Below are 25,342 nucleotides of genomic sequence, written 5' to 3'. Positions count from 1 at the left end.
GACTTCATTAATTTAATCATCTTTTCAGGTGCACCTGCGACGAAGGCTACACGGGTCAAAACTGCGAGAGCGAATATATACCATGTGATCCGAGTCCGTGCCTGAATGGCGGACAGTGTCGCCAACGTGACAAACATACATATACCTGTGATTGTCCGACGGGTGAGTACTGCAGTTATGAATCACTTAATTAATGACGTCGTGTCTGAAAAAATGTATCTCGGATCGTTATCTTGTCTAAATTCACTTTCTCCTTTCACGTTCTATTGGAGTCTAGTTAAAAAACAAACGGAATAAGTGTGTATACAGCGTTTTTCCATTCAGAGGCAGTGTTTTTGTTGGCTGTCTCCTGAAAATTAATTCATTTAATTGGAATGTTTGCGCTTAAAAAATAGCGGGTTTGATAAAATGTCTTAATAAGGATTAATTGCTTTTGGGCTTCCGCGTCGGAAACGGGGAATTTGGTCGGTTTTTGTGGGACTTTCTATTGGTGCCTTGCGGTTTGGTTTGGATGGTGATATAGATTTGTGCGTTCGGAGGCCAAGAGATCGATGGTTATTTATGAATATTGGCACAAATTGGCGTGGCCTGGGGCGCGATTGTATCAATAAAATTCCGGATCAAGTGCTAAGTAATTGTGCTTAATTAGCGTGTAAGTGCCATTTCCTGTGTGTTATTTTGGGTATAACGAGGTGCAAGAAATAGTTTAAGATACGAATTAATGTAGACTGGAAAGTCGGCCAAAGCATAAAAATTATATGGGCACATAATTTATTATCAAACCGTCGAACTTATTATAAAATACGATTCATTTCTTTATAGTAATAAATCAAAAATTTTTGGGGAACATAAATATTGTTTGCGTTTGTAGATAAAATCAGAATCTTTAGGACCAGTTTATATAAAAAAATCTTTTTTTTATTTTAGTGAAAAGTAAACAAGTACAAATCAGTATCTTAATTATTTATGGAAATTTTGAGAACGCGGCATATTTGTTTTGGTTTCGATAGAAAAATATATTTGCGTGTTCCAGAAATAGATTTATCTTTTTCTTGGCATTGAAATTCTTATCAGGTACTTTTATCGGAGGTTTCTTTGTGCATTTACTATTTCCGATTATTTAGTTGTTGGATATTGAAGGTTTAGATCAAAATGAAGTAACGACCTTTGAATTTTGGATATACCTTCGTTTTCCTAATTGTGTACAAGGTGCGACTGTTGAACAATACCATAAATCAATTCCTATTGTTAATTTTATTATTATTTATTTCACTTGTATATGCAAAAACCGATGCCGACGCGGATCTTTACAACATTGGTGCCGCTCATATACATCGGTCGAACCTAAATACATAATAAAGATTTTATTGCCAATAATGTGTTTATTGTTTGATAATATACTTAATTTGTGGTAAACAATAAAATTTTATCGCTTTGAGTTACACGTCTTTAGAAATGTATACAAATGTTCCGTGGTGAATTAATTTTCAGATTCACTCCGTCTACTTCAGACTGTGCAAATTAAAAAATACGTGCCTAGAGGTGATAATTTTATCATGCCATCGAAAAATTTTCAAAGAGACTTGATTACAACCCGTCCAGGAAGTGAAGATTTTTCTCGGTTCGCTACTAGGCGTCCAGTAATTTTCAGCGATAATTCACGAGCTGTGGCAACTTTTTTTTAAATAAATATCTACAGCTTGGTCTCCCCAGGTTAAAAATGAGCACAGCTCTTAGCGGGCTCCGACTGCATGATTAACAATCCACTGAGATATTAATAAAACAAAAATACATCAATTTATCACACAAAAACCACCTCTCGATCAATCCGCCTATAATTTCGCTGTCATAACCAGTTAACCAAACATGCTTTTACCATCATCCAGGAAGTCCAATCTCTAATTCAATTTCAATCCAGCACACCGCGACCAATTTATAACACCGCGCCGACCAGCCAATAAACCTCCGATACGGGTAATTATCGGGTCACAGTTAGTGGATACTGGCCAATTATAATAATTATTGGCCGTTCGAGGCATCGCCGACACCCGAAATCGCCATCAAAAGTTCTCGGGGAGAGCGGCCTGTGACATGTTTATTAGAACCGTTTTCGAAATCTAACCGATGGCCATCTCGGAGCGCACACGACAACGACCAGAGATGCATACGATTTGAATTAAATGCCTTTCGGTCGTGCCGTTCTCGGGATTCAAATTGCCTGCCCGTTTGACCTACAACGTTGCACTTGTGGAAAAAAGTCACGATGTGTCGATGTCGGTAGTAATGGGCGAAGTGGACAAGGAACCGCAGGATTCGGCCTTTGTGCTTATGGAATGCCGAGCGGTGTCGGATAATGAACTTGGAGGAACATTATATTATGGCTGGGCAAAAACATTTGTATCCAATAAAATTTTATTACCACTCATAAATAAAGAACATTACAATGGTGGATAAAAAGTACTATATTGGTCGTTACGAGTCGTTGTAGCGGGTTTTTACATGATAATACATCATAGTTGCTTTAATTGGTTATGTATGCGCTGGGGCCTGTGTTTGTTTAAGTGCAATAGGGAACAGAGCTTGTGCTTAACAATGGATAATCAGAATATGGACCGAAGCTTACGACGTCTAAATAATGGAGCGACGCACCAACGGAGCTGGGTGGGTTTTATGGTTGCAGAAACTAAATGGAAACGCTGTTTATACCGTTTTTATTGTTATTTCCAACACTATTTTTTTCTATACATTTTTTTCTATTTGTTGATAAAGTAAGAATATTCTCTCTACTTCTTAATTGTTTCATAATCTATACTCCACCTGCGGCTGCCTCCACCACCTACTTCGCGATAAAGGCTAGAATGGATTTCATGATCCGTAGAGTAAAATAACATACACCTACAGGTGTAGTTTATGAATCCGTGTTGAATTGTATCCAATCTCGGAATCGTAGAGACGTCTTACAAGTTATCGTAAGCATGATAAATTTTTAATTAAAATATTTTTGTTAATCCCCGCCAAAAAAATCAATCCTTGTAGAGGTTCTCAAAAAAAACAAATTCGCAAAGTCAAATTTTACAACTTCTCGAAAAAGCTGAATATGTTCTATTGTACTTTAGGGACGAGGGAAATTCTGTCGAAATAACGGACCACATTTTTTTACGTTAAAAAGTTTTATTAAAAAGTTATCTAGTGGGTTCGAATAAAATTTAAATGGTGACGTCACGTTCTTCACCTTTTCCATTGGCTACGAATCAGTGGTAGGTCCGCCGGACATGTCATGTTGGCGGGAATTTTAAAATGATAAAGTATTTTTTATGGCACACAATTGCTTTTTACTTCCCGAGCGTAAGCAAAGGAAGTATTGTAATCGAGTCCGTCGGCCGACTCTCTACTTTTACGTTTTCTCGATCTTTCATGACCCCTAGAAGACGAAGAAATAGGTCTCCCATTTCCGTCTGTCTGTCCGTCCGTCTGTCCGTCTGTTGTCCCGGATTTTTATTAGAGAGATAATCTCCGAAAGTACTCGACCGATTGTTGTGAAATTTTGTACTTATATTAAGAATATCATGTAGATGGTAAAACGCTAACCAAAATTTGTCTAATCATCCCCACCACTAATGCGATGACGTCACTTCAAAATTGTACATAGTAAATGGGTTTTCAATTGTATAAAACAACATAGTCCTACACATGTAGTTTACAACTCTGAATCGACTTTTCACCCGAAACGTCCAGATTTTTGGAAAAAAAATCAAAATTATTAAACAACATTTTGAAATTTAATTTTTAATCTGCTAACCAGAATGCTTTGAAATGTTGCAGATGTTTTAAGGCTATAAAGAGCATCATAAATCTTTAGTCAAAAAATATTTGCTTATCCCCTCCAAAAACTTGATGACGTCAGCTCAAAAGTTTGTGGAATAAATCATATCTAAAATGTACAAAATATGATGAGTCTGTACTTGTGATCTATCACTCCATTCATATTTTTTGGATTTGCATATACAGGGTGACTCAAAAAAATTAATGAATGATTAAATATATTTTATTGATTTAATCAGGAACTACAAAACCGAATGCTCTGAAATCTTGCAGATGTTTTAAGGTCATAAAGAGCATAATAAATGTTTAGTCAAAATATATTTGCTTATCCCCTCCAAAAACTTGATGACGTCAGCTCGAAAGTTTGCCGAATAAATCATATCTAAAATGTACAAAATATGATGAGCCTGTACTTGTCATTTATCACTCCATTCATATTTTTTGGATTTGCATATACAGAGTGACTCAAAAAAATTAATGAATGCGTAAATATATTTTATTGATTTAATCAGGAACTACAAAACGGAATGCTCTGACATTTTGCAGATGTTTTAAGGTTATAAAGAGCATAATAAATGTTTAGTCAAAATATATTTGCTTATCCCCTCCAAAAACTTGATGACGTCAGCTCGAAAATTTGCCGAATAAATCATATCTAAAATGTACAAAATATGATCAGTCTGTACTTGTGATCTATCACTCCATTCATATTTTTTGGATTTGCATATACAGGGTGATTCAAGAAAATAAATGAAAGCGTAAATTTATTTTATTGATTTACTCAGGAACTACAAAACCGAATGCTTCGAAATCTTGAAGATATTTTAAAATTATCATAGCATGGTAAATTTTTGATCAAAACGTATTTGGTCGTCCCCCCTAAAAAATTTATGATGTCACCACAAAATTTTGCTGAAAAAATCCTATCTAAAATGTACAAAATATGGTGAGTCTCTTCTTGTGATTTATCATTCCATTCAAATTTTTTCGATTTGCATATACAGGGTGACTCAAAAAAATTAATGAATGCGTAAATTTATTTTATTGATTTAATCAGGAACTACAAAACCGAATGCTTTGAAATCTTGCAGATGTTTTAAGGTTATAAAGAGCATAATAAATTTTTAGTCAAAATATATTTGGTTATCTTCTACAAAAAACTGATGACGTCAGCTCAAAAGTTTGCCGAATAAATCGTATCTAAAATGTACAAAATATGATGAGTCTGGACTTGTGATTTATCATTCCATTCATATTTTTGGATTTGCATATGCAGGGTGACTCAAAAAAATTAATGAAGGCGTGAATTTATTTTATCGATTTAATCAGGAATTACAAAACCGAATGCTTTGAAATCTTGGGAATATTTTAATGTTATTATAAGCATGGTAAACTTTTGTTCAAAATGTATTTGTTCATCCCTCCTAAAAAAATTGATGACGTCACCCTTAAATTTTGCTGAATAAATCCTATCTAAAATGCAAAAAATATGATGAGTTTGTACTTGTGATTTATCATTCCATTCATATTTTTTAGATTTTCTTAAGAGGTGGTTCAAAAAAATTAATGAAGTCAATTTATTTTATTGATTAAATTAAAGGCAACACTTATTATTAGTATTACACCCCAACCAACCCAATTTGGTAGACACAAAATTTGTTAAAGGAAAAACTCGGTTGAAACATAAGGGTAGCATCGCTTATTTACATCGACTTTAACATTACAGACCTGCATTTGTTTTATGCGATCACTTGGTTCCGCGAATGTGAAATAGACATGTTTTTAATCAACCAATTGTGAATTTCACCGTCAAGAATTAAAATAAAACCCAATGTTTTATATAATAAGCGGAAGTCGAAGCAATAAAACCGATGGTCGTTTTGTTTACAGTTTCTCTGTTTGACTCTCACGTATGCTGTTACGCTTGTCATCTTAAATTAAGAATGTTTGTACATAAACGATTTTCAGTTGCCGTATACGCGAGTAAATTGTTTCGTTATTTTATTGATTATAAAAAATCAATATTCAAAACGACCCAATTCATTTTCCCGAAAATTTGGGAATACAATAATTTTATTCTTAGTATTACACTACATCTATCCCAACTGATATACGTGTCCTTGCAAAAATGTTGATGACGTCATCGCAATTTTTTTTAAATTCCCACTACAAAAATGTAATGAGAAAAAAACACAATAGCCATGCAGTCGTCAAGTTTCCGACAGCGAGGGAAGTACTGTCTAAACTCTTTAGACCAATTTTTTACGTTAAAAAGTGTTATTAAAAATTGGTCTAAAGAGTTTAGACAGTACTTCCCTCGCTGTCGGAAACTTGACGACTGCATGCCTATTGTGTGTGTGAGTAAAGTAAATTTACGCTTTCATTTATTTTCTTGAATCACCCTGTATATGCAAATCCAAAAAATATGAATGTGGTGATAGATCACAAGTACAGACTGATCATATTTTGTACATTTTAGATATGATTTATTCGGCAAATTTTCGAGCTGACGTCATCAAGTTTTTGGAGGGGATAAGCAAATATATTTTGACTAAACATTTATTATGCTCTTTATAACCTTAAAACATCTGCAAGATGTCAGAGCATTCCGTTTTGTAGTTCCTGATTAAATCAATAAAATATATTTACGCATTCATTAATTTTTTTGAGTCACTCTGTATATGCAAATCCAAAAAATATGAATGGAGTGATAAATGACAAGTACAGCCTCATCATATTTTGTACATTTTAGATATGATTTATTCGGCAAACTTTCGAGCTGACGTCATCAAGTTTTTGGAGGGGATAAGCAAATATATTTTGACTAAACATTTATTATGCTCTTTATGACCTTAAAACATCTGCAAGATTTCAGAGCATTCGGTTTTGTAGTTCCTGATTAAATCAATAAAATATATTTACGCATTCATTAATTTTTTTGAGTCACCCTGTATATGCAAATCCAAAAAATATGAATGGAGTGATAGATCACAAGTACAGACTCATCATATTTTGTACATTTTAGATATGATTTATTCCACAAACTTTTGAGCTGACGTCATCAAGTTTTTGGAGGGGATAAGCAAATATTTTTTGACTAAAGATTTATGATGCTCTTTATAGCCTTAAAACATCTGCAACATTTCAAAGCATTCTGGTTAGCAGATTAAAAATTAAATTTCAAAATGTTGTTTTATAATTTTGATTTTTTTTTCAAAAATCTGGACGTTTCGGGTGAAAAGTCGATTCAGAGTTGTAAACTACATGTGTAGGACTATGTTATTTTATACAATTGAAAACCCATTTACTATGTACAATTTTGAAGTGACGTCATCGCATTAGTGGTGGGGATGATTAGACAAATTTTGGTTAGCGTTTTACCATCTACATGATATTCTTAATATAAGTACAAAATTTCACAACAATCGGTCGAGTACTTTCGGAGATTATCTGTCTAATAAAAATCCGGGACAACAGACGGACAGACGGACGGACAGACGGACAGACGGACGGACAGACGGACAGACGGACAGACAGACGGAAATGGGAGACCTATTTCTTCGTCTTCTAGGGGTCATGAAAGATCGAGAAAACGTAAAAGTAGAGAGTCGGCCGACGGACTCGATTACAATACTTCCTTTGCTTACGCTCGGGAAGTAAAAAGTTATCTAGTGGGTTCGAATAAAATTTAAATGGTGACGTCACGTTCTTCACCTTTTCCATTGGCTACGAATCAGTGGTAGGACATGATGTCATGTTGGCGGGAATTTTAAAATGATAAAGTATTTTTTATGGCACACAATGGCTTTTTTATTTTTGCACTTATTATTTTTTTTTTAATTCAAAGCTTCAGTTCTTTTTACATTTATTTAAATAATTAAAATTGAAAATTACGTTTTGCTGTTATCGACTTTTTATAAAATTTAAAAAAAAATTAGTGGTACAAAAATGCGCTAGTACGAATTCAAGAATTAAAGAAGAGATATAATAAATCTCTATAAATTTAATCGGAGCAACGAAATATAAAATGGATAGTCTGTAACTGTGTTAATAAAATGAAAATATTCTGACAAAATCCAATGTAAAGTTCGTTGCGCAAAATAATTTTGCTTCGCATTTCAGTCCATCATCTCCACGTCGGCACAAACATGTTTTCTCAAAGAAACTGAAACCGCATTAGTTGTTTCGAACGATGTAACGAGTACTCCTTTTTTAGGAAACTGATGTTTCTTGTAACCTTTAAAAGTTCGGGAGTGGCATTTTCGTCACAGCCATTTCTAACGTCATCCACATCACTGCAATTCGCTAATTTATCAACCACAAAGTGTTACGTATCAGAAAAAAATATTAATAGCCATTCTTTTAATTAGCTAATTTAAATAAATATTAGCCTGTATATCTAAGCACCGATCGTTCTCATGACCTAGCCGTCGCTCTTTCTCTTTTCCTCTCGTTCAGCGCGCCTAGGGTGTGGTAAATTTCGTCTCGGCGCAGAAAACGCGATGTCGGGACACCCCGAAGACACGTCTCTCCTCACGCACAACCATGAGAAATCCATCTTCCTCCGGCAGTTCCACTACTCGTCTTTCGCCTCATAATCCCACCGATTTTCCTCGGCGGCAATCAAAACACGTGGTTGTCATCAGTCATCGCAACAAGTGCTCCCGCTGCGGAGCGCGCGCGTACGTCGAGTGCCGCAAGGTGAAGAAGCACGACTGTGGGAAGGTTCTCTTCGTGTGCACTCCTTTGTTGCGGCGAAATACATATCTGGATAATAATTGGCGACGATTGTGCTTTGTTGAGGACGCAACGACCTCGGGTCGCAGGCCGATTCACTGACAATTGCAGCGTCCTGGCGAATTTGCGCTCGGGAGGTGTTTGGACCTCGGACGCAGGCTCTGTGATCAAGCGTCTCCGGGCTATCTGGAGCGATTCGCTTTTCCCACGGTTGCTATCTGCAACCCACGCTCTCCTTCTCTCTCGCTCGCTATCGCTTATCGAGAGATACTCGCTGGCTTGCGGTCTGGTTTCCGGACGGATTTTCTAATGTTCGAAGAGATTTTATACACGGTTGAGGCGTAGTCGAGTGGGGAGTTTTAATGAAAACTCGAGATGCGTGGAAGGTGGACTAAAAGCTACTTTCCACGTTTATGGAATTCGTCAAGTTTATAACTTACATTTGTAGATAATAATAATGTTTCAAAAATAGAAGAGGGAACGAACCTTGAGGTGCTTGAGCGTTTATTTAGACTATAATTGTGTCTATATTGTCTTGTAAACTAACCTAATTCGATTAATTTTAAAACGAATTTATAAATAATAAATCCTCAGTTTTCCAGGTATTAGAATGATGACATTAAATTCAATGTTAAATATGGAGGACGATTTTATTACTAAAATTGTTTACAATAAATCTGTGTGGGTCGTGATGACTTCATAGTTGTTCGTTAGTTTCTTTATTGTTCTGGATGACAAAATGAAATTTTTAGAATAAAAGAAGGTTCTATTTCGGCAGGACTTCCCTTGCTTCTGAAGCACAATCGAAGAAATTCCGCTTTTTTGAAAAATTATAAATTTTCATTTTGCGAATTTTTTTTTATGATAACCTCTATGCATTGAAACAAATACAGACAATATCAGTAACAGTGTAAGCAACTAAGTACACAACAACTTACAAATGAATTTTGACACCCTATATATTTTTACTTCCCGAGCGTAAGCAAAGGAAGTATTGTAATCGAGTCCGTCGGCCGACTCTCTACTTTTACGTTTTCTCGATCTTTCATGACCCCTAGAAGACGAAGAAATAGGTCTCCCATTTCCGTCTGTCTGTCCGTCTGTCCGTCTGTCCGTCTGTTGTCCCGGATTTTTATTAGACAGATAATCTCCGAAAGTACTCGACCGATTGTTGTGAAATTTTGTACTTATATTAAGAATAAATCATATCTAAAATGTACAAAATATGATCAGTCTGTACTTGTGATCTATCACTCCATTCATATTTTTTGGATTTGCATATACAGGGTGATTCAAGAAAATAAATGAAAGCGTAAATTTATTTTACTGATTTACTCAGGAACTACAAAACCGAATGCTTCGAAATCTTAAAGATATTTTAAAATTATCATAAGCATGGTAAATTTTTGATCAAAACGTATTTGGTCGTGCCCCCTAAAAAATTTATGACGTCACCACAAAATTTTGCTGAATAAATCCCATCTAAAATGTACAAAATATGGTGAGTCTCTTCTTGTGATTTATCATTCCATTCAAATTTTTTCGATTTGCATATACAGGGTGACTCAAAAAAATTAATGAATGCGTAAATTAATTTTATTGATTTAATCAGGAACTACAAAACCGAATGCTTTGAAATCTTGCAGATGTTTTAAGGTTATAAAGAGCATAATAAATTTTTAGTCAAAATATATTTGGTTATCTTCTACAAAAAACTGATGACGTCAGTCCAAAAGTTTGCCGAATAAATCGTATCTAAAATGTACAAAATATGATGAGTCTGTACTTGTAATTTATCATTCCATTCACATTTTTGGATTTGCATATGCAGGGTGACTCAAAAAAATTAATGAAGGCGTGAATTTATTTTATCGATTTAATCAGGAATTACAAAACCGAATGCTTTGAAATCTTGGGAATATTTTAAAGTTATTATAAGCATGGTAAACTTTTGTTCAAAATGTATTTGTTCATCCCTCCTAAAAAAATTGATGACGTCACCCTTAAATTTTGCTGAATAAATCCTATCTAAAATGCAAAAAATATGATGAGTTTGTACTTGTGATTTATCATTCCATTCATATTTTTTAGATTTTCTTAAGAGGTGGTTCAAAAAAATTAATGAAGTCAATTTATTTTATTGATTAAATTAAAGGCAACACTTATTATTAGTATTACACCCCAACCAACCCAATTTGGTAGACACAAAATTTGTTAAAGGAAAAACTCGGTTGAAACATAAGGGTAGCACGCTTATTTACATCGACTTTAACATTACAGACCTGCATTTGTTTTATGCGCTCACTTGGTTCCGCGAATGTGAAATAGACATGTTTATAATCAACCAATTGTGAATTTTACCGTCAAGAATTAAAATAAAACCCAAATGTTTTATATAATAAGCGGAAGTCGAAGCAATAAAACCGATGGTCGTTTTGTTTACAGTTTCTCTGTTTGACTCTCACGTATGCTGTTACGCCTGTCATCTTAAATTAAGAATGTTTATACATACACGATTTTCAGTTGCCTCTGATACGTATACGTGAGTAAATTGTTTCGTTATTTTATTGATTATTACAAATCAATATTCAAAACGACCCAATTCATTTTCCCGAAAATTTGAGAATATAATAATTTTATTCTTACTATTACACTACATCTATCCCAACTGATATACGTGTCCTTGCAAAAATATTGATGACGTCATCGCAATTTTTTTTTAAATTCCCACTACAAAAATGTAATGAGAAAAAAAACACAATAGGCATGTAGTCGTCAAGTTTGCGACAGCGAGGGAAGTACTGTCTAAACTCTTTAGACCAATTTTTTTGTGTTGGAAACTGAAATAATTTAAAAATTTTGAGATGATTTTGATGAATTATCGAAGAATTGAAAAATCAAAAACCGAAAAATTGGAAAATCTGATAATTGAAAAATCAAAAATTGGGAATTGAAACCCGTATAATTAAGAAATCGAAAAAATGTAAAAATATAAAACGGAAAAGTCAAAAGATTGCAAAATTACAAAATTGAAAAATTGGATAATTGTAAAATCGAAAAATTATTAGTAAATTGTGAAACTGAAAATTATATACATAAATATAAAATTGAAAATAGAATTACTTTAAAATCGAAAAATTGAAAAATCATATACATAATTATAAAATAGAAAAATTATAAAGTTGCAAAACTATGAAACTGAAAAATCAAAAACTAAAAAATTGAAAATCGACAATGATATTCGGACAACTGTAAAATGGAAAAATTATTACATAAACTCTTGAACTGCAAAATTGCATAAATGTAAAATTGGAAATAGATTAATTTTGAAATCAGAAAATTGCAAAACTGTAAAATTGAAAAATAAAAAAATCGAAAAATTGGAAAATCGAAATAGTCAAGTTTGGATAATTGAAAACTCATTCTAATTAAACACCGAACATTGAGAAACCGACAAATTGGAAAAATACATATAAAACTGAAAAATAAAAAAAATGCCATATTACAAAATTGAAAAACTGTAAAATTGTAAAATTAAACTGTAAAATTGAAAAATTTCAAAAACAGATAAAATTGAAAATCGATTAATTTTCAAAATTGGAAACTCAGATAATTGTAAAATAGAAAAATTACAAAATTTAAAAATCAAAAAATTGCGAAATTATTGAATTGAAAAATCAAAAATTGAACGATAGAAAATGGAATTTTTTTTAAATCAAATTGATTAATTAAAGCCCAAATAATTGAGACATCCAAAAATTGTTAAAACGTAAAGTGGAAACATCAAAATAATGTAAAATCGAAAAATTGAAAATCTGCTAACCTTTAAAAACGAAAAATTGTGAAGTAGTTAAACTGAAAAATCAAAAACTTGAAATATTGTATGCTTGAAAATTTATTAAACAATTGAAAAATGAAAAATTGAACAACTGATTCGTTAAGAACTGGACAATTGGGAAATCGAACAATTGTGGATAAAAAATTAAAAATATAAAACTGAAAAATAAAAAAATTGAAAATAGTCAATGATATTCGGATAATTGTAAAATGGAGAAATTATTAAATAAACTCTTGAACTGATAAATTGCATAAATGTAAAATTGGAAATAGAATAATTTTAAGATCAGAAAATTGCAAAACTGTAAAACTGAAAAATCGAAAAATTGGAAAATCAAAATAATGAAGTTTGGATAATTGAAAACTCATTCTAATGAAACACCGAACATTGAGAAACCAACAAATTGTAAAAATATATATAAAACTGAAAAATAAAAAAATTGGGATATTGAAAAACTGTAAAATTGTAAAATTAAACTGTAAAATTGAAAAATTTCAAAAACAGATAACATTGAAAATCGAATTAATTTTCAAAATTGAAAACTCAGATAATAATTGTAAAATAGAAAAATTACAAAATTTAAAAATCAAAAAATTGCGAAATTATTGAATTGAAAAATCAAAAATTGAACGATAGAAAATGGATTTTTTTTAAATGAAATTGATTAATTAAAGCCCAAATAATTGAGACATCCAAAAATTGTTAAAACGTAAAGTGGAAACATCAAAATAATGTAAAATCGAAAAATTGAAAATCCGATAACCTTTAAAAACGAAAAATTGTGAAGTAATTAAACTGAAAAATCAAAAACTTGAAATATTGTATGCTTGAAAATGTATTAAATATTAATTAATTGAAAAATGAAGAATCGTAGTATTCCAAAACCAAAAAATTGAAAAATCAAAAATTGAAAAACTGATTCGTTGAGAACTGGACAATTGGGAAATGGAAAAATTGTAGTTAAAAATGTAAAACTGAGAAATAAAAAAAAATGCAAAATTATCTACAAGTCTGAGAAAGCGTATAATTTTAAAAATGAAAAATCAGACAATAGTAAAATAGAAAAATTACAACCTTGAAAAAGGAAAAAATTATGAAATTGAAAATTCAGAAACTTGGACAGCTGGAAATCGAAATTTTGAAAAATTAAAAATCAAAAATTGGAAAATCGGATACCTTTGAAAATGAAAAATTGTAAAATAGAATTAAACTGAAAAATTTAAAACTTGAAAAATCGAATAGTATTAAAAGAGAAAATTTAGAAAATCATAAAATTGAAACATCATAATATTTACTAATGTAAATTTTGGAGATGACGTCATCCTATTGATGGTGGAGATGTTTGCCAAATTGTGGCTAGTTTACGCTCAGGAAGTAAAAGTAATTTGATGTTTATGAGCGAAAATGATTTTTTAAAACGGGGTAAAATCGTTGAAGAAATCTGAAAGCAACGAGTGGCCAAGATGCCGCCCATGTGAGACTCCAGGAATATCTTGTAAAAAAAAACAAAAAATAAATAAATAACGTAGGTATGTTTAATAAAATAGAAAAAAAATCAACCCGACCACCCGGAAATATCAGTCGTTTCACTCGGTTACGGAGCCATCGATTTTATTGCTCCGCTTGAAAATTTATTTGTGTTTCAGTTCTTCGCTATCTCAAAACCGCTCCCACACATGTTCCCATCGTAAAACTTCGTCGACACTTCCAAACCATAACAAACCACCCAATCCAAGGTAAATTTATGAAAGCACCTATCCGTGATTTAGTGCATTGACAGATTTATTCGGCTCGTAAATCGTACGAAATTAACTCTTAGCTACTTTCTTGCACATTCGGCCGACGTCGCCTTATCACTCTCGCACGCCTCAAATCCACGTTCCCGCCGCCTCTCCACAGAATTATGAATATCGCTAAACCCATCAATAACGAAGGAATGCCTGAGTTGTGATGTTGTATTGTGCGGGAACCACCCGGGGATAGCACGCTTCGTATACGGTTATTGAGTAACCGTTTGACCCCGATCACTTTTTCGAGGCATTCGCAACGAGTCGAGGTACTTATTTTTGCGGCGAGATGTTGCCATTTGAAAGGTACTCCCATGAACGCGGCGGCGATCGAATCTCGAAAAACGAAACGCTGCTATATAACGCGGTTCGCCAACGACGAGGGCATCCACTAAAAAAAAACTCGAGACGCATTTGAACAACTCTTTTTCCTTCCAGGTTTCCGCGGCACCAACTGCGAAGAAAACATCGACGACTGCCCAGGCCATCAATGTCGTAACGGCGGTACGTGCATAGACGGCATAAACTCGTACACATGCCAATGTCCTCCAACCTACACGGGTCGATATTGCACCCAAGACGTGGACGAGTGTTCTTTACGACCTTCAGTGTGCCAGAACGGTGCCACCTGCACCAATAGCGTCGGCGGCTTCTCGTGCATCTGTGTTAACGGATGGACCGGCGCCGACTGCTCCGTTAACATCGACGACTGCGCCGGCGCCGCTTGTTTTAACGGCGCCACGTGTATCGACAGGGTTGGGAGCTTCTACTGCCGCTGCACACCAGGAAAAACAGGTGCGTGATTGGTTAAGAATTAGTTGAACAGTATGATCGTGTTTAAGTAGGTTAGCACAAGCAGATCAGAGTAGTGTAGTTAGTCACTTTTGACGCTCAGATCTAGCTTCTATCTCTAGATTCCGCTTCTATATGTGGAATCTAATTACAAAATTAATTTATTTATGAACATCTCCGTGGAAACAAATCATGATATATGAAAGTGTGCATATTAATAGTGAATTTAATACAACAATATGCAAAGTGTTTCTCGACGGAGTGAATACCGATTTTTTCTACGGCAACAAAAAATTAATAGAAACATAATTATTCAAATTTGAGTCTGTGATGTAACGTGGAGCTTCGCGATTTATTACTTGGCGTCGTATCAATCCGTGGCCCACCGCTGCATCGTTTGTAATTGGCTCGTTGACCCACCGTAATGATTGTTTGTATCCAAAGGTGCAATTTAAATTAATTCCAAACCCACATTGTGGCAATTAGTCTTACCGACGAGCGTTCACGTTGAGGGATTTAATGGATGTATTAGAAAGAGAGCTATCGATTTGATTTATGGCGGCGTCCACTGGATTTATACTTATGGGTTAGGTACCTTACGTGCGATGGATCCCATAAATTTCCTCTAGAAAAAGAAAAGATCGTTCCGTTGTTTTGCAGGCCTCCTTTGCCATCTCGATGACGCATGTACCAGTAATCCTTGCCATGCCGATGCCATATGTGATACAAGTCCCATCAATGGATCGTACACCTGCAGTTGCGCCTCGGGATACAAGGGCATCGATTGTTCCGAAGACATAGACGAGTGTGAGCAAGGTAAGTGACGCTTTTTCCGCGCAAAAATCCGCCGAACACGATGTTACAGTTTTTTTTTTCAATGGCTAACAAAAACATAAGCTGCTATTGCAAAGATGTCGGATCATTGACCTGGTCACGTATTAAAATTCGTTGCGCTGTTGTGGGCATGAATCTAAAATAAATCAATGTATTATTTGCTCAAGCTAGATTCCGATAAGCTGTTGATGTTAATTTAAGAAAAAAAAGTGATGGCAGTGGCGTACCGAGCAATTTCGCTCGACGGTGGTTAATTTATGGACGTTTCACTCGGAAATTTTATCGAAGGTGAAAGCGGGAGTCGTGATTTCTTGAATCAGATTGTGGAGGTTGGGACGAGATGGGGTTTGGGCGGGAAATGGCCATTTGATGATGGGTTGACGTGCTCGAACAGGAAATCGTGGAGGTTTTGTCGTTTGGAATTTATTGTACATTTCCGTGCGGAGTAATGGATTTTTTTGCTTTTTTAATTCCCCAGTGTCACATAGGGATGCTGACATCGAACCAAAATTTGAGGTTTCGAATGACGATCAAGAATTCTAATTGAATAATCGAGATTTTTGAAAGTTGCACAGTGTTTACCGGTCCTGGATCAAAATTTTTCAAAAACTCGACTCGTAAATGATACGTCGAATTCTCAAAAAACGGTCAAAAAATCCATAATAAAATTCAAAGGTTTTTGAAAAGTTGTGTAAAAATCTTAAAAAAATTCTACAAAACCGACCTCGATATGTTCATTCGGAAAATATAAAGCGTTAATGACACTACACCAAGATTTTCGAAGAACTTGTTTTGAAAATGTTTTTTTTTTATCTTGAAGTCTCGAAAATTGCGATTTTTGAAAAGGTGCTTAAAAATCCTGAAAAAATTCTATGACTAAGATTTTTGAAAAATTCGTTTCGAAAATGATTTTTTGATATCTTGAAATTGCATAAAACGACCAAAAAGGTTTTTGAAAAGTTGTGTAAAAATCATCAAAAAATTCTAGAAAATTCGGAAAATATAAAGCGTTAATGACACTAGACCAAGATTTTCGAAGAACTTTGTTTGAAAATGTTTTTTTTTTTAATCTTGAAGTCTCGAAAAACTATTAAAAATTCGATTGAAAAATTGCGATTATTGAAAAATTGGTTAAAAATCCCGAAAAAATTCTGGGACCAAGATTTTCGAAAAATTCGATTCAAAAATGATTTTTTGATATCTCAAAATCGCAAAAAATGGCCAAAAAAATCGCTATTAAAAAATCAAAGTTTTTGAAAAGTTATCTTAAAATCTTAAAAAAGTCTGAAAGATAGACTTCGAGAAGCTGATTCAGAAAAAACAAGATGTTAATGACATCAAACCAAAATTTTCTAAAAAGTGGTTTGAAAACGATTTTTTTTAAACATCTTGAGGTTTCGAATGACGATCAGGAATTCTAATTGAATAATAGAAAATTTTGAAAGTTGCAAAGGTTTTTGAAAACTTGTGTAAAAATCTTTAAAAAAAATCTAGAAAATTCGGAAAATATAAAGCGTTAAGCGTTTAGACCAAGATTTTCGAAGAACTTTGTTTGAAAATGATTTTTTTTAATCTTGAAGTCTCGAAAAATTATTAAAAATTCATATTGAAGAATTACGATTTTTGAAAAGTTGCTTAAAAATTCTGAAAAAATTCTGGGACCAAGATTTTCGAAAAATTCAATTCAAAAATGATTTTTTTGATATCTCAAAATCGCAAAAAATAGCCAAAAAATTCGCTATTAAAAAATCAAAGTTTATCTTAAAATCTTAAATAAGTCTGAGAGATAGACTTCGACAAGCTGATTCAGAAAATACAAGATGTTAATGACATCAAACCAAAATTTTCTAAAAAGTGGTTTGAAAACGATTTTTTTTTAATTATCCTGAGGTTTCGAATGACGATCAGGAATTCTAATTGAATAATAGAGATTTTAGAAAGTTACAAAAGTTTTTGAAAAGTTGTATAAAAATCTTAAAAAAAAAATCTAGAAAATTCGGAAAATATAAAGCGTTAAGCGTTTAGACCAAGATTTTCGAAGAACTTTGTTTGAAAATGATTTTTTTTTAATCTTGAAGTCTCGAAAAATTATTAAAAATTCATATTGAAGAATTACGATTTTTGAAAAGTTGGTTAAAAATCCCGAAAAAATTCTGGGACCAAGATTTTCGAAAAATTCAATTCAAAAATGATTTTTTTGATATCTCAAAATCACAAAAAATAGCCAAAAAATTCGCTATTAAAAAATCAAAGTTTTATCTTAAAATCTTAAATAAGTCTGAGAGAGACTTCGACAAGCTGATTCAGAAAAAACAAGATGTTAATGACATCAAACCAAAATTTTCTAAAAAGTGGTTTGAAAACGATTTTTTTTTAAATATCTTGAGTTTTCGAATGACGATCAGGAATTCTAATTGAATAAGTAATAGAAATTTTTGAAAGTTGCAAAGGTTTTTGAAAAGTTGTGTAAAATCTTTAAAAGAATCTAGAAAATTCGGAAAATATAAATCGTTAAGCGTTTAGACCAAGATTTTCGAAGAATTTGGTTTGAAAATGATTTTTTTAAATCTTGAAGTCTCGAAAAATTATTAAAAATTCACATTGAAGAATTTCGATTTTTGAAAAGTTGCTTAAAAATCCTGAAAAAATTCTGGGACCAAGATTTTCGAAAAATTCGGTTTGAAAATCTTCTTAAATACCACCAAATTTTTAAAGACACGTTTTTTTGAATGATTTATCATGTTACTAATTTTTGCGTATTTTTGATGCCTGATTGCTTTTACAATATTTGAAAGAGTATCACCGAAACTTCTGGTAATTTTTCTTGACGTATCATACAATATGAGAGAGTAGGTCCTCCGTTTCAGTCTCTGTGTCTGTCAGAAGTATTTTGAGAATATTGTTACGTTGATCGGTGATTAAAAATCGGCGTGGGTAAAACTCATTTTTTAAGAAACTCGTCTTTTAAATCGGTTGTGCTTGAACACCAAGGGAAGTTCCGTCTAAATAACTACCGATCAATTTGTTCGTTTTTGTGCCATGTAGCTTCCTATTTTTTTTACGAGAGTAGTGTGCAGAGTGATGGATATATTTTTATTTTGCTCTCTTGACGCATCATATCTCCTAGAATATGAAAGAGTGCTCCCTCCGTTTCCCTTTGTCTGTCGTCTATTGGTCACTGACATTCTATGAAACTACTGGACCGATTGCCGTGCAATTTTCTATGTATTTCAACAATATTTTAATTAAATTTTGTCTGATCTTCGCTACCAAAAATTTGACGACATCGTCATACCAATCTTTCCATTTGTGTGCGCTGGAGATTCTTAACAAACTTACCCATTTTTTTCTGAGAGTAGTTCAAGCCGCCGAAACCCATAAAACATGAATAATAACCCGAGAGCGCCGAAAATATGCAAATCTTCATTTTTAACGGAATATCTGATATCAAACATCTTAAAATATTAGTTGTTTGACCTTTGCGCAGAAACCACCAACGCCTAGTGGCACTAAACAAGCCGAAAATTACGAATATTTACGTCAAATTAAAGATACTTATCGTCGTTAAAACTGAATGAGAACTGAAAAAGAAGCCCATAAAAATTAATTAATTAAAAATGAAGTTGATCGCTCGGCGAGATTGCGCCGCAGATCCTACCAGATAGTTTCAATTTATCTCACAATTGTGATTTGTTCGTACATAAACTTCATCCTGTGAAGAGTACAAATGATCGAAATCGATGAGTTAAGTTCGTTTCTTGAAACGACTTGCGTCGGAAACGTGCCGAAGGAAACAAGATAAAAACGTGTAAAAACTCCGAGTTAATGCAGTAATAATGGCAACAATAAATTTGCAGAATCAGGAAAACTTAACGCACGAGTTGTCCAAGTGATAGTTCATCAGACGAAAGTACATCTGAGAATAGCGCCCTTGTTTGTACATCCGATCCGTAAATATTGTTATTACTATTCGTGTAAATTCATGTTATTCACATGCCGAGTTTCCCATCATTGTTCATTATGGTCGGTATGGTTCTATTGTGGAACCGAACTATTGTGCAAGCAAGTTGGTTAATTCTAATTGGAAAACGGAGGTACGGAATAAAAATAAAAGCGACTGTTATATTGTGTCTTATCGCGATTTGCTGCGTTCGGGAATTATCGAATTAGTGTGGTAAAGTGTGTATTTGCGTAACAGCTAGCTCGTTCTGGGAGCTCGACCCAGTATGTCAAGTGTTCTCTATGTTAATTACAATTATTGCTTTTATTAAATATAAAAAAAATCTTAATGGGTAGTAATTGAATGAATTAAAAGTCGGTGATTATCATTTCCAGTTTTTTCATGTAAACAATCTCGTTTCTAGATCAGGCTATTTATTAAATTACGTCAGCGTAAATCTTCCAATATTAAAAAATATTTATTCAGTTATATATTTTGTCAGTGTGGTAAAATGAGATTATCATCAACGTTTTGTGTCGAATGTGTCGAACTTCGGGTCGTTTTAATGGCTATACATTATAATCCGTATAAATATCGGTACTAGTTGAAGAATGATGTTGCGGCCCGTTTTTCATTTAGTTTTAATATTCCCGATCGTGTTATTAGCTTCAGCAACCAGTTATTACGCTAGGCAGTGGAAATGGCTTCTTAAATCATTACGTAAATTGTAACGAATAGTCAAGATCCTATGAATAATATTGTAATAAAATGCATCTTTAAGATGGGACTTGTTCGAGTCCGTACATGATTTAGTTGTAGTATTAGGAGTGATTATGTGGATCTGGTAGCGGTCGACTTTCTCTTCTTATTGGAATTAATCCGTTCCGAGCTTATTATGAAGTTGAACGAATATCATGTAGCTATTTACGATTTGAATACCATTAATCATGTTTATAATTATCCATCCGCGCCGTGGAATAGATGAGAGATTGCCATTTTAAATCCAACAGCGATTTTTCTCTTTCGTAATTCCATAAAGAAAAAGTTGCGCAACGCGTGCAGCCATCTTAATCGGCGATATTTGGGGCTAATTTGTATCCGGTTGAGGCGAGGTCGAGGCGCGTAGGTGGAGCCGGCCCGTAATGGAGGTGTCAAATCTGGGAATCGCGGCGGCGTAGAGGTCGATGCACAAAAGTAAATTAATCGCGAGTCGATTGTAAACTATTTGTTTTGTCGCGAGGCTGTCGAACTCGAATGTTGGCTGAACGTAGTAGCGCTTGACATTAATTTGCATAGACGTGCTCGACTCAACATCTTTTCCAAGATGGAGCAGGCGCCGATTCTTGCGCCGAACAACTCGTTCGCTAACGGAAAAATTACGGTCATTGACAAGGTGGTACATAATCGTGAGAGTTAATAACATTCCTATTTGTTGCCCGTAAATAGAAAAAATAACGCGCCGTAAGTACCTGGAAGGAGGCGCTTTGTTGAAGTTTAATCGCGATTTTGTACCTCTCGAATCGGACGTTTCGTGGTGGAATTGGCCACCTATATGCATTTACGAATTTAATCCCTGACATGTCTACTCGTTCGCATTACGAGCGATGATAAGCAAATCAACTCTGTTCAAACAAAAACTGGATTAACGGTACCCCGGATGTGTCAAAATAAACAAATATATTGATCCCGCAACAAAGAAACTAATTTAAAAATAGATGTGGGTCGAGATTGTTTTTTCTTTTTTTTCCGAAGCGCACTCACAGTAACGCAAAACTAATCGACGTTACTATGAAATGTAGATCGTTTTAAGTTTCTGTATTTCCCTCCGTTTCTCTTGTGACAAAACAGCAATGAGTTTCTTCGCTTGAGCAGATTCGATTAGCATAAAGTTTTTTCGTGTTAAAAACGTTCAAATTACCTTCCATCAGATACTTGAGCCGTTAACAAATCACTAGCAATAACCGAAGAGTCGGCGTCGTGATGGTTTCTTTGCTTAATCGTACTGGAGAATGTTGAGAATGGAATAAACGAAATTACAGGGGAATAGAGATTTCAAGTACGAGAGGTTGGATCGAGTCGGTAATCATGCAAAAAGTGAAAATGGAAGTGCAAAGAGTTGGATTTTGTTGGTGTAATTCAATTTTTGGGTGTTCGATAAAGTTGTTTTTTGGGTTTGGTCTGAATGTCGCTGTTTATTCGGTGGAATTTGGTTTTTCTGATTTAAAGTAAGAAATTCGTTCTGGTTTTGGTCTCTTGATTGGGTTGTAAATTAAAGTTCGGATGTTTCATGTGTATCGATGCAAAGATAATGTAAGCAATGTATGTTTTACGCAGTGTGTTAACGGGAGGTGTAATGGTCACCCTAGAAGAGTCCATATGATTTAGCACATAATTCCAGAAAAACTTTAATATTTTGTATTTCTGCACGGAAAATAATGTAACGTAGAATTTAAAAATGTCTGAAAAATCTTGTTTGGCTTCTTCTAAAATTCTATTCAATGTTTTCCAAATTAATGTCAATTTTTAGGATTTTTTAAAATTTTGACATTCCAACCAAAAATTTGGAAAATGTTACTCCGGGACCATAAACGCCCTGTATTTTTCGAATCAGTCTGTCGAGATCTCCACTACAGAATTTTTTGGGGAATTTTAGGCGACTTTTCCCAAAGCTCAACAACTTATTTACTTTCGAAAATTACCTAAAGGGATTATTTTTCAGATTTCGGCTTTCATAAGCCCTTTTTGGCTTTATTTCTACGAAAATTCCTACAATTTTTCCGAAATCATCAACTGTCAATTTTAGGGATTTTTTAAAATTTTGACTTTCAAATGGAATTTTGGGAAAATCTTGCTCTGTCTATATTTTTTGAATCAGCACGTCAAAATCTATATTACAGAATTTTTTGGACAATTTTAGACAACTTTTCCCAGAGCTCAATTTTTTAATTCACTTACAATGTTCCACAATTTATCGACTAGATTTGAAAATTACCCAAAATTTATTTTCTGGAGATTTCGACTTTCATAAGTCATATTTGGCTTTATTTCTACAAAAACTTACTGCCAAGTCATATATTTCAAAAATCTTGCTGTGACAGAATTTTTTGCAGAATTTTTTACGACTTTTCCTAAAGCGCAAGTTTTCAGTACCTTTCATCGCCTTAATATTTTCGACAATTTATCGACCATTTTCTACGAAAATTCGTACCATTTTTCCAAAAGTACAGTAAGTTTTGGGATTTTTAAAAATTTCTACTTTCAAGTCGAATATTGCAAAAATTTACTCTGGAACCATAAACGGGCTATATTTTTGGAATCAGCACGTTGAGATCTACATTACAGAATTTTCTGGAAAATTTTAAGCTACTTTTCCCAAAGCTCAATTTTTTAATTCACTTAAAATGTTCCACAATTTATCGATCACATTTAAAAATTAGCCAAAAAGATTTTTTTGTATATTTCGACTTTCGTAAGCCATTTTCGGTTTTATTTCTACGAAAATTTCTGACATTTTTCCAAAATCATATTGCAATTTTTGGGATTTTTAAAACTTTCTACTTTCAAATCGAATATTTCAAAAATCTTACTCTGCGACCATAAACGGGTTATATTTTCGAATCAGCACGTTGAGATCTACATTACAGAATTTTTTGGAAAATTTTACGCGACTTTTTCCAAAGCTCAATTTTTTAATTCACTTAAAAATTTTTCAGAATTTATCAATCACGTTTGAAAATAACCCAAAAAGATTTTTTTGTAGATTTTGACTTTCATAAAGCATATTTGGCCTTATTTATACCAAAATTTCTATCATTTTTGCAAATTCATAACAAAAAAAATGTCAGTTTTTGGGCTTTAAAAAAAAAAAATACTTCTAAGCCCAATATTTAAAAAATCTTGCTTTGAAACCATAAACGCACTATATTTTGCGAATTAGCCTGTCGAGATCTACATTACAGATTTTTTTGGGGATTTTTAGGCGACTTTTCCCAGAGCTCAATTTTTCAATACTTTTAAGATTTTCGACAATTTATCGACTGTTTTTGAAAATTACCCAAAAGAATGTTTTTGTGGATTTCAACTTTCGTAAGCCATTTTTGGTTTTGTTTCTAACATTTTCCCCAAATCACATTGCAATTTTTGGGATTTAAAAAAAAATTTACTTCCAAGTCGAATGTTTCAAAAATCTTAGTCTGGTAACAGAATTTTTTGGGGAATTTTAGGCGATTTTTCCCAAAGCTCAATTTTTCAATACCCTTAATCGCCTTAATATTTTCGACAGTTCATCGACCACATTCGAAAATAACTAAAGAGATTTTTTGTGGATTTGGAATTTTATAAGCCTTCATTTCTATGAAAATTCCCAACATTTTTCCAAAATCACCAACACAAAATGTGTGAATTTTTAAAATTTTGACTTTCGAAAATTGTGCTTCGGCACCGTAAACTCCTATGATTTTTTAATTTATTTGCATCGTAGAATTTTTATGAAATTTTAGGCAACTTTTTCCAAATTTCAATATGTCAGTATCCTTACGAAATTTTCAGTCATATTTTGACCACCTAGAAAAATTACCAAAAGAGATTTCAAACGCCACAAGCCACTTTTGGATTCACTTCTTATAAATTCCTCCTATTTCTTCAAAATTACGAAATTTTTTGATTTAAAACATTTGACTTTCATATCGAATATATCGAAAATTTTGCTTGGGAACCATAAACACCCAGTATTTTTTGAATTTTATGGAAATTTGTTCAACGCTCAAATTTTTAGTACTTATCTCTTTTGAAATTTTCGAATATGAAACACATGACAAATATTATATAAAAGATTTGGAAAAGCAATTGGTATAAAAATCAAGGTGGATTCATAAACGACAACTACGGGAGTATGTTATTTAAAAAAAAAAAATGTTTGTGAGGATCATTAGACAATATTTTTACACGGAGTAAAAAAAAACAGTGCTCATTTCGAAATTTGTCAAAAGTTGTCGAATTTTTTTGAAATCTTTGTATGAGTTCTCAACGGAAAATTATTTAGTATTAAAATTTACAATTATTTTCGAAATGGTATTTAGTAATTGAAAAAAAAACCTACAGATTTCAAGCAATTTGCATCATGTTGAAATTTTCATAAATTTTGTCATTGTGACGATTGAAATTACTTAAAGATTTTGTACTAGAAGGACACTTTTTAAACATTTTAGGCAAATAATTCTTAAATTTTTACGGAAAAAAATATTTTTTATGTTACGAAAACGAAGAAAAAGAAAGAGTTTTGTTTTCTGAATTAGCTCATCGAGGTCTATATCCCAGATTTTGTAGAACTTTTCGAAAATTTTTATCTGTTTTCGTAACATAAGTTTAAAGAAACTTAAATCCTGACATGAGTATACAATTTGATTTTTTGCAAATATCTGAATGCCTGGGGTAAACAATCAAAGCTGATTCATAAACCGCAGGCATAGTAGTATGTAATTTAAATAATTTTAAAAAAGAAAGACCAAACTCTGTTTGTGTATGTCATTTTTTTAATAAGAATAAAAAATTGGTCCTTATATTTGACTAAAGTTGTAATACCAAGATAGAAAA

General features: G+C 33.1%; 1 protein-coding gene across 1 annotated transcript in view; it reads left to right on the top strand.

The window, feature by feature from the left end:
* LOC135124955 (neurogenic locus Notch protein) overlaps positions 1–25,342 on the top strand; it is an 83,213-nt gene that overhangs the window by 38,321 nt on the left and 19,550 nt on the right. The window contains exons 5-7 of the mRNA XM_064050187.1: positions 29–162; positions 14,623–14,979; positions 15,637–15,792. Of these exons, the coding sequence (XP_063906257.1) occupies positions 29–162; positions 14,623–14,979; positions 15,637–15,792 (647 nt within the window). The remainder of the gene's footprint in view (positions 1–28; positions 163–14,622; positions 14,980–15,636; positions 15,793–25,342) is intronic.

Source organism: Zophobas morio, unplaced genomic scaffold (genome assembly GCF_036711695.1).
Source record: "Zophobas morio isolate AGI-343-1 ecotype UQ-CSIRO unplaced genomic scaffold, CSIRO_AGI_Zmor_V1 ptg000008l, whole genome shotgun sequence".
In the NCBI taxonomy this organism is placed as follows: Eukaryota; Metazoa; Arthropoda; class Insecta; order Coleoptera; family Tenebrionidae; genus Zophobas; species Zophobas morio.
The sequence above is the reverse complement of the archived record's forward strand: the minus strand, read 5'-3'. Positions and strand labels throughout refer to the sequence as shown.